The sequence below is a fragment of the Benincasa hispida genome, chromosome 4 (genome assembly GCF_027475165.1).
Source record: "Benincasa hispida cultivar pf3 chromosome 4, pf3_genome.v1.1, whole genome shotgun sequence".
In the NCBI taxonomy this organism is placed as follows: Eukaryota; Viridiplantae; Streptophyta; class Magnoliopsida; order Cucurbitales; family Cucurbitaceae; genus Benincasa; species Benincasa hispida.
This window is the reverse complement of record NC_143481.1, coordinates 17,732,718-17,743,417: the sequence shown is the minus strand read 5'-3', so window position 1 is coordinate 17,743,417 and position 10,700 is coordinate 17,732,718. Positions and strand designations below refer to the sequence as shown.

The following is a 10,700-nucleotide window of genomic DNA, read 5'->3' as shown; positions in this document are numbered from 1 at the left end:
ATGGCAGCGTAGTTAATAACACAAGATAGAAGATAAAGAACATCGCAATAATTGACAAAGGGTGATAAATAAGAGGCTAACGCATACAGAAAGAAGTGTACTCAGTTGTATTAAAAATTAACCAAGTATACAAAGAATTACAAATAACGCAATACAAAATTTTAGCATGTACAAAGAATCAAGTAATTAGCTTCTACACATAGAAGGGTGATCGCAAGATGGGTAGAATGCGTTGATACTTTAGTTGAATCAAGCTCAGACGCATACTTTAGAAGTATCAACAAGATAAGATGATGTGACACTGCCCATACCGCGACAAAGGCAGCAGTGAGACATAACGCAATCATGATACCTGTCGGCGTTTAAACTCTATAAATTGCCCATTGGACCTTCATTTAAAGATATCCGAACTTCTGCCTCAAGCCAGAGGTTTGCGATCATAGATGAGAGCATGAGCCAAATTTTTAATGAGAATTCTTCATCTCCACAAACCAGACCGAGTGACGACTGGAGATAGAGCTCGAGAGAGACATCTCCACCATTTATCCATGGCACCACCAGCAGCCTTGACACAAAGTCTTTCACTTCTCCTCTAACCTCTGTATTGTATTACATTTTAGCTTAAGATATTAAGACATTTTGTAATCAGTGCATATCTTGATTCCTTCAATGCCATCTTCTTCATCATCTTTATCTTTATCATCGTTTACCTTCATCGTTTATTTATCAGAGGCGATCACATACTTAATCGTGTAGCCTAGAGATAGGACGCATGTAGCAACCCACCGAGAGGTATGCGTTGTGCGAGCATAGTGAGTTAATCCTCTTTGCTTGGTGAAAGGTTATAGCAACGCTTGTCAATGGGTTGTTGTAATGCTTGTCTATAAGTTAATTAGCCGCGTCTAATTGCCTGAGAAGGTAAGAGTTGGAACGTATTAAAGCAAAGTATGCATTGTTCCTAGAGATAGGCACAATCTTATGCTCGACGCAACCATGCGCTATAGAGATATAGTCATGCGACTGACCACCGAGAGGTGTGCGATGCATTAGTGTGATGAGCTGGGATTACTCGAGCGATTTAAGATAATAAATACTATGCGTTAACAGTTGTTGTGTATCTACCAATTCTCATCGCAAGTCTTTTATTGCTCAATCTGTTTAGTTAGGAGTAGGAGTAGCATGTAGCCCATTAAACTTCTTTTTACTTTTATTCATCACCTCAAATGCATTGCTTCACAAGGATTATTGAATGATAAGTCCTTGTGTTCGAACTCGGATTACCCGAGAAACTTGCATTCTAGTTATACTTGGCGCGAACGTAAGAAAACTTATGATAGGAATGCGTGGTCATTGCATACTAAATACGCATACTTTTCATTCCAACACATGACCTCCGACGCATGGGCATAAATGCATAGCTTAAGCTAAGTACCACACATGATTGCATACAACCCCATAAGTTTTCTTCCAACAATTCCCAACTCCCCAATCAGACAAATCCCCAAAAAGGTAGCTTGTTGAGTTGGCAATCTGGCAGGAGTTCCCATACTAATCAAAGGATTTCCCTCAAAGGTAGGAGTTCCAAAAACACTCAGGATTAAGTTCATGTCACCTATGATCATTTAAGTGAGATGTAAGTCTCATTATCAACCGCGTTATATAAAGAGACTAATCATCTCATGGTTCGATTTTTTACAAACTCTTTGTATAGGATACCCCTCTTTGCATGTCTCCACATGAATGGCTAGGATCCGACCATCTGTAGTAGTTCACAACACTTGTAAACCTCTACAAAGTGGGTCGTATCCATAATGCCACTAGGATAAGGTATCCCTCCTTAATCCTTATACTACAGACCTTTTTAGGTTATTACTTAAGGCATGATCCACTTGTATATCTCATATACATGCTTAAGTTTACATACAATAACCATGGAGATTTGTTTATTGGATATGAGTAAATGCAAAATAAAGTAACTCTTATTTTATTCAAACAATGTGTATAATGTTACAAACTATGAGACTCCAGGAGAATTAGGACACTAATCCCAACAGATGGTTCACTGAAGATTTGGAGCTGAGTCTTTGTGAGAGCAGCTTAGACTGGAGTGGAATTCTTCAAAGGTATGCATTTCTTAAACCATATTACTCAATGAACATGCTTATTTTAATGTCAAAATTAAGGAATTAGAATACTTAATGATCTTGTTTTCTTCCACTGCTTGTTTTTGTATTCCAACATGTGGTGCTCCCACCTTCTCCTTTTCCTTGGTTCAGCCCAAACTTCACTAGATTTATCCACCTGCCCCAATTTCCTATCAACTTAGCCTTGTTCTCCAAGTTTACTTCATTCAACACATACTTCCCCTTGGCCGCATAGCCCTTCTTGGCCATATCCACCTTATCAACGCATATCCCCAATTGAACACCTAACACCTCTTTTGGCCGCATAGCTCACCCAACATCTAACCTCACTTGGATGCATCCTCCCTTTGGCTATCGCATATCACCCTTAGCATCACGCCTTCATACCATCGCCTAGACAACACGCTCATGCCATTACCTCATGACTTGCCTTGCCTTCCTATATGCACCACCTTACTCAACTAACCTCTCAAGGCTTTGATCAACATATGCTTATTACTAGCACATGGAAAGCACTCAGCTACTACCTAGCCTCATATAACCTCTACAATCCTTGGTTGTCACACATCTCAATACCTCATGTGCCCATGCTTCACAAGCTTCAACACATGGTTCCTCTTGGCTTTTACACTTAGCCAACAATACTAACCTTCTTGCTTTTACACTTAGCCAACAAGACTAACTATTCTAGGTGCTCGCCTAACCTCCAAATGACAAATCCATCGCCCATTGAGTCCTCACACCAATGCCTCATGGCATCCATGAATAGTTCCCATACTTAGTCAAATTTTTTGCCCTTCTTAACCAAGCTTAACTATATCTTATGTTTAGTCTTCAAGAATCTCACTTTTAACTCTTAAGGTATTTTCCTCCTCTTTTAATCATCCTCAAGCTTCCTTTTTAGGATATTCACTTATTTTCCTTATTATCCAAGTTTGACCTAACCTACATAAGTGAGATTCCCAAGTGGTGGTGTTCGTGAATTCCATCCCAAGAAGAATTGAGTTTTTCATCTGAGCCGTCAACAAGAGTAAGTGACGTTTTTCTTTCTCTGTGAAATTAAATTCCCAAAATGTAAAGCATGTTTAACCTAATTTTTATAGTAGGTTGAGGTTTTTTTATATCTATAATTTAATCTATATGTTTTGCCAGTGTACTGGTATTTTGGAATCTAGATTAATTTCAAGTAGGGTCTTGGTTCTTCCAATGCGTTGGGGCTTTTATCCCTACAGATGGGACTTACCCAATTACTGACATGTATTGGATAGATAATGTCAGCCTCATGGAGCTTAATGATTTCTTTAAGTACCATTTCCTTCATCGCGGGATTTAATCTCCATTGGGGTTGACGTGTGCACTTAACTCCTTCCTCAAGGTTTATTCGATGAATACAGAAAGAGGGACTAATTCCTTGAATATCGTCTAGAGTCCATACAATTGCTTTATTGTAGGTCCTCAATGTGCCTACTAGTACATCTTCTTACTCTGGTGTTAGTTCTCTTGAGACAATGACTGGAAGTGTGTTGTCCTCTCCCAAGAATATGTACTTCAAGGATTTGGGAGAGCTTTGAGCTCAATCTCCTGTACCTGAGGAGAAATGGAACAATCATCAGTGGATTCATCTTTACCAAAATCAATCAAGGGAAGAGGGATCATTAGATTCAGTTTATCAGTCATATTTAATTCTTCAACAACAATTTCAACCACATCAACAACACACAAAGATATATATTTTTCAATAAATCTCATAGCATCATAAATGTTGAACTTAATAATATCTCCATCAAACTCTACTGATAAGCAACCCTGATCTACATCAATTTTTGTTTTAACAATTTTCATAAAGGGTCTACCTAACAAGATAGTAGAAGATGAAGGAGTAGAAAGTTCATCCATTTTCAAAATGTAAAAATCGGCTAGAAATATCAAATCTTTGACTTGTACTAAAATATCTTCAACAATTCCTAATGGCTGAATATAATAAGATCTATCATCAAGTTGAATACAAATAGCAGTTTTTGGCAAGTCATTCAATTTCAAGTCCTCATAAATATGGTATGGCATCACATTAATGGAAGCACCAAGTTTAAGCATAACATGCATAATATTCCTATTACCAATAACACAAGGTAAAGTAAACATACATGGATCTTGACATTTCTCAGGCATATTTTTCTTAAGAATGGCAGAACATTCTTACTTACTACAACTTGGTCTTTATCCCAAAGTTCTTAAAAAAATTTAGAATACCTCGGTACTTGTCGAATGGCATTAAGGAGAGGAATATTTATTTGCACCTTCCTAAACATTTCTAAGATCTCTTCATCTATGCTTTCCTTCTCTAGGTTGGCTAGTCTACTAGGAAAGGGAACTTTAGGCCTATACAGTTCAACAAGAGATGAAGAAGATGCCTTACATTAGGTGTTGGAGGTGACAGAGTTGATGTAGGTGGTGCCTCTGCTTAAACTACATCATCTTTGCTTACTTCGATTCGAATGTCTACAGGAGGTGGAACAGGATGGGAAATGGGTGTATGTCACACCCTCTCCTAAATTACCCTCTTAGGGTATGTGACGACAACAGTTACTGTAATGATAAATTTGATTATTCTATTTTAGGCATGCGCATTACGATATATGAATATGGATGAATGAACAACAAGCTCATGTTGCCATAAACTTGATGATGTAATGATGGAAATGGAATGTGGATGTTGTGCTATGCATTACTACTTCTAGATATATGTGTTGTTAATTATATGATTGTAGTATGCTATGGAATAATGTGTGTCACAAGTTTCCTTGCACTGAAACCAAGTATAATTCCAACGCAAGTTTCTCAGAGTAATCTGAGGTCGAACACAGGGATTGTTTTCATCGAACACAGGGATTGTTTTCGTTAATGTGTTACTTTTGTGATATATGCGACCAGTTCTACAATTAATAAAAGATTTGGTTTGTACATGAATTTAAATTGCGATAAACATACATTGCGTTGATAAAATAAAAATGCGATCAAAGTAAAGTCCTAAACTAACATGATACAAGATATAAGATTCATGATACATGATACTGAGTTAAGATTGACTGTGAAGTTATACAAAGGATCATGGTATGTGATGGCAAGTCTTTATGGATGAATCAGAGATAGAAAGGATAACTAGTAAAAACATCGCAAGTTTGTTAATTGCGTTAAAGATATAACTAAGGTTCCGCTTTCCTTTGGCGTACATCTCTCGGTGATTAGCCGCGTTCCCATATCTCTATGGTGAAACAGAGATGAACGTGATGAACACGAGGTTGCTTCCATCTCTAGAAGTACTTCTCGCTTTATTTAATGCATTCTTCCAACCCTCTCTCGATAGGCGGAATAACATCTTCACTTCTGCTCTCATAGGTGTAGATGTCATCTAGCATGCTTTAGATAAACACCATTATTTCCTTAACACAGATTAATTTACTTGCTTAATTGTGAATCCTGAAATCCTAATTTCTCTACTTGAGTATGTTCCCTACTAAGACTAGTGTGATGAGTAGGTTGATGTGGATTCTAGTGTGGAATGGTAGAGGAAAAGTGGAGATTAGAAGAAAAGAGGAAATTTGGAAGTTTAACTTTTGGGAAAAATTTGGAAATTTGGCTAAGTATAAATTTTGTGTGTTGATGCGTTGAAAGGGTGGTGTTGATGCGTTGGAAGAGTGGTTGGTGAAGGCATGTGACGGAAGAAGGAAAAAGGGAGATGATACGTTGGAAGGCACATGGGTGGGCAAGGCAGGCATGGAAAAACAGCCATGCGTCGAGCAGCCTCGGCCAGCGCCCAGGCCATGCATCGAGCAGCTTCGACCAGTGCCTAGGCCATGCGTCGAGCAGCCTCAATCGGACGCATGCGTCTAGTGGATACGCCTGTGCATTGAGCATACTGTCGAGCGGCCACGCTCGTGCATTGAGCGCATTGTCGATCGGCCATACCCGTGCATTGAGAACACTACCGAGCGGCCATGCCCATGCAGGGAGCACCTTGCCGAGCAGCCATGTCGTGCGTTGAGGTGCCCTACCCTACAACCAAGCGCGCATCCCATGCCATGCGGCGATGTGAGTGAGCGAGCGATGGCCAACACACGTCGCACGCCCATGCGCCTAAGCACCTGGCCAAGCATCAAGGCGCTGCGCACAGCCTATGCGGCCAAGCACGCCCATGCGTCGAGCGGCCAGCGCGCCCATGCGTTGAGCGGCCAGCCTATGCAACGCATCTATGCGTTGGTGGTCAACACCATGCGCCCATGCCAAGCAAGCCGTGCGAGTGAGCCATGCGTCAAGAATGGACAGTCACCCTATACGTTGGTGATGGTTAGCTCCTTGCGATGGCTAAGTTGAATTGTCATGATAGTGAATTAGCTTTCTATGCGTTGAGTAGAGGTTATGCGTTGCTTATGGACTAGGCGTTGAGTAACCAAGAGTTGGACGCATACAATGATGAAATCATCAGGATAACATCATCAAAACCACGTGTCTTCTTGGGAGGAAAGCCTTAAACCTTAAGAATTTGAGGTGGTGGCATCAGATTGGAGGCCCATGCATTGGCAACATGGGAAGAAGACACTTAGCTTGCGATGACCACAACATTGTGTTAATGGGATGAGAAGGAGACACTTGGCCATGCAGCCAAGTAGGTGGTGTCAACTCCGGAGAAGGTTTGGACGCCTATAAATAGAGCCAAGAGACTTCATTTTTTAGATCACAATTTAGAAATACTATAAAAGAGTGGGAGAGTGGAGCAAACCTTGCGTTGGAGCCAAATCCATGCGTTAGACATAGAGGACGCATTGGACAGTGAGGTCTGAGGAGGATGCATCAACTTGGGACGAGAAGTTCTCCCAATTTACTTGTGTGTTTGGAGTGATTCCAAAGCCACCTGAAAGCTCTGAAAGTCTAGTTTTTAGGATAGTGCTGCCAGAAAAAAATCTCGAAGGGATAGGGTTGGAAACTGAAAAGAAGATAGAAGGGTCAGGCTGTCAGATCAGTTTAGGCTAGTCTTGAAGATTCTGTGATTCCGGCCAAACCACGAGGATTTCTAAGCTAAAATTTTAGAGTACGATTCCTGAGACATTTTAGAACATGTTGTAGAAGGAAGTATCTCAAAATAAAATTTAGAACTGTGAGTAATTTGAGCTGTAAATTGAATCTGAATTCTAGGGGTGAAAAAGGAACCCGAGGTAGAAAAGGGAGCTACTAGAGTGAAAAGTTCCTAAGCAATCAAGGTGAGTGGCTAAAACGTTTTGACTAAAACATTTGCTTAAATTTTTTATTACAACGTGTTATAAAAAGTATGTTTTAAAGAAGAATATTCTCATGCCAACTAGTTTACAAAGTGATTTCCAAGCAAGCTATGAATTATGTTTTAAATGCATGCATGAGTGAGAAGTTTGTTCAAAAGTTATTTATATGTGCAGCATGCGTTAGTACCTTTAAAGCCATGTTTTTATATGTGTTCTTTAAAGAGAATCATTTATGACTAATTTTACTTAAAACGCGATACCGAAGGACATTTGAGAAGGTATCCGCCCAACTGGATATTGAAGGACATTTGAGAAAGTATCTATTTGTACTGAAGGACGTTTGAGAAGGTACCAAACCAACCAGATACTGAAGGACATTTGAGAAGGTATCTGAACAGTAGTACCTAAGGTATGATAGTACTTAGTATGGCCATGTGCACGTAGGTAGAGTCAGAGATTGAGCAAAAGGGTTCTCTCTTGACTAGTAATTGGTGTTGGGATTATTTTTACCCACAATAGGCTTATCCTCAACTGAGAAATAGTTTTACCGTTTTATTATTAAAACAACTTTATATGTTCTATGCTTGGAAAATGTTTATACTGCAGTACAAGTACTGTAGAAGCTTATATTTTAGTTAAACTCTTTATTGAGATTTTGCATGAGAATCAATTATCTTTCTTAAGTCACTCACTGGGCGTAAGCTCACCCCGTTTTCAAATGTTTTCTTTTCCCCCCCACAGGTAGCGGTCAAATCCTCTGAAGATAGCTCTGCATCTACTCTGCCACTAAAGGATAAAGAGATTTGTAACCCGTCTGTTAGGTGGTTACTATTAATATTGTACACATGTTACTGTTGTTCATATAGGGACTAGGGTTCGTGGGTTTTGGGGCTTGTAAATCTAATGTTGTAATGACTCTAAATATGTTATGTTTCTAAATTAATAAATTGTGGGCCTAAAGGCATTCCGCTGTACTTAAGTTATATTTTGGTATTAGAGTTATTCCGCAAGAGTTATTAGGCAGTAAGTGTCAGCCATAGGATTGATAACTGCTGTAGTCATGCCCTTCTCTAGGCTAAGAGGGTGGTCTAGGGCGGGATGTGACAGCTTGGTATCAGAGCAAAGGTATACGTAAACTTGGGGAAATGAGCTAGTTTAGTATTAAAGCATAAGGTTTTGGGTGAAAGAGAGAGTTCATGCATTAGATTAAACTCCCATAGATAAGTCCCTAACATGTGTACCTAATAATTAGGCAAAGATGCTGAAGAGAAGTGGCAAGCGAAGCAAGCAAACTGAGGAGAGGAATATTGACCCTACCAGCGAAGGTCCTGAAGTTAGACGGGACCCAGATCCGAAGGGGAAAAGAGTTAGAGACTCAGTAGAGCAGAAAGTAACTTCTGCAAATGAGTCGAGTACACTAAGGGTAGGTGTAGAACCCCAGATGGAGGATCGAGTATTTGATAGAGTCACTCAAAGATTGGCGGCAAGTGTAGAATCGATTCAAAATGATCCAAAAAAGAAATTCGACGTCGAGAGGCTAAAAGCTTTAGGAGCCACAACGTTCGATGGAGCCATAGATCCAGTAGATGTTGAGATCTAGATGGATTTGATTGAGAAATGTTTTAAGGTTATGAGGTTCCCTGAGGACCGTAAGGTCTAGTTAGCGGCATTCTTGCTCCAAAAAGGGACTGAGAAATGGTGGAAAGTCATAGAGGCTAGAAGGAGTAGTTTAGAAACTATTACTTGGTCTGAGTTCAGAAAAATATTCGAAGATAAATACAACCCTAGTTCTTTTAAAGAATTTCGAAGAGGGAGGAATTCCTTAGGCTAACTCAAGGAGTAATGACGGTTGTTGAGTATGAACAAAGATTTACTGAGTTATCTCAGTATGCCCTTCGGATCATCGTGGAAGAAATGAAGAGGTGTAGAAGATTTGAGAATGGCCTAAGAAGAAAAATCGTACAGGAAATTAAATTGTGGTAAAGTAAAATCGTACAGATAAACTAAAGTTAAGTTAATAAAATAAAGTGCGATAAAAATAAACCTAAGCTAACGTGATGCAAGATACAAGATACATGATATACATGATGCTGAATTCGAGACTGACTTTGAAGTTTATACAAATGATCGTGGTATGCGATGGCAAGGCTTAATGGATGAATCAGAAGGAGAAAAAATAATTAGTACAAACATCGCAAGGTTATTAATTGCGTTAAAGATATAACTAAGGTTCTGCTTTCCCTTGGCATACACCTCTCGGTGATCGGCCGTGTTCCCATATCTCTATGGTGAAACAGGGATGAATGTAATGAATACACGGTTGCTTCCATCTCTGGAAGTACTTCTTGCTTTAGTGAATGCATTCTTCCAACCCTCTCTCGATAGGCGGAATGACATCTTCACTTCTGCTCTCACAGGTGAAGATGCCATCTAGCATGCTTTAACTAAACATAATTATTTCCTTAACCCAATTAATTCACTTGCTCAATTATCTCTAATTATCCAAGGGATTAAGAAAACATCATGGATAAAGTGAAATATGGATGAACGGAAATAGGCAAAGAGATGGAGATGGAAATGATCATAACATTTAATTATAGAATTAAGCATCTGATACATGGTGTGAATGATAGAAATTAAAAAGATGAGTACAAGTGGTGATAATGAGATAGAAACAAATACAGAAGAGTGTCAACAAACACAGATATGGACGGTGGTTTGCTTGTCGGCATGTAGAGTGGATGAAAAGAAGAGCTTCCCTCTCAGGCTTGCTCGTCTGATAGAGGTGACCTTCGTACAGAGCTTCAAAGGCGGGGATCGGAAGGATTCTTTGCCCGGAGACTCACCTCTCGGCCTTGTATCTTAATTCTTCCCGGATCTACTCTGATTAGTCGCTCAACCAATCTCTCCCTTAGATCAGTATATACAATTTTCTCTATATTCAAGCATATTTTCTCAGTGGAATGGTCGGAGCTATTTATAGGCGAAGCTTTGACTCTCTACATTGTGGTCCCCACTGTATTGTTAAGCTAGTTTCAGAAATGGTGGAGTGAATATTCCTTCTGTTACGCAATCAATCCCTTCAGAAATGCACAACGGTCAGCTATACATGCGACTGAATCCTCCGCAATTGCCTTTCTCTTCACATCTTCGATCGTTTGCCCGTATGCAGTATTGGTTTTTTTACCGCATGCGGTTGAGATTGCATTGATCGCTTAGCTCTTGATCGATTGTCCCATGCGCCATCATTGCGTTAATCGTTTATTCATTCCTGAATGATTGG

At 39.7% G+C, this 10,700-nt stretch overlaps 1 protein-coding gene across 1 annotated transcript; it reads right to left on the bottom strand.

Moving 5' to 3' along the window:
- Positions 1-3,692: 3,692 nt before the first annotated feature.
- LOC150036550 (uncharacterized) lies at positions 3,693-6,174 on the bottom strand. The gene is made up of 3 exons (XM_090313161.1): positions 6,131-6,174; positions 4,395-4,523; positions 3,693-4,254 (listed from the first exon to the last, which is right to left on the bottom strand). The coding sequence occupies exons 1-3, from the start codon at positions 6,172-6,174 to the stop codon at positions 3,693-3,695; spliced, it is 735 nt and encodes a 244-aa protein (XP_090169287.1).
- Positions 6,175-10,700: the final 4,526 nt, after the last annotated feature.

Bases quoted from the DNA above. Each gene is read 5' to 3' on its own strand.
- LOC150036550 (XM_090313161.1), bottom strand. From the start codon at position 6,174: ATGGCTGCTCGGCAAGGTGCTCCCTGCATGGGCATGGCCGCTCG. The intron at 4,524-6,130 runs GTAGTGTTCTCA...TGAACTGTATAG, and splicing joins TGCATGGGCATGGCCGCTCG to GCCTAAAGTTCCCTTTCCTA. The intron at 4,255-4,394 runs GTATTCTAAATT...TATTGGTAATAG, and splicing joins GCCATTCGACAAGTACCGAG to GAATATTATGCATGTTATGC.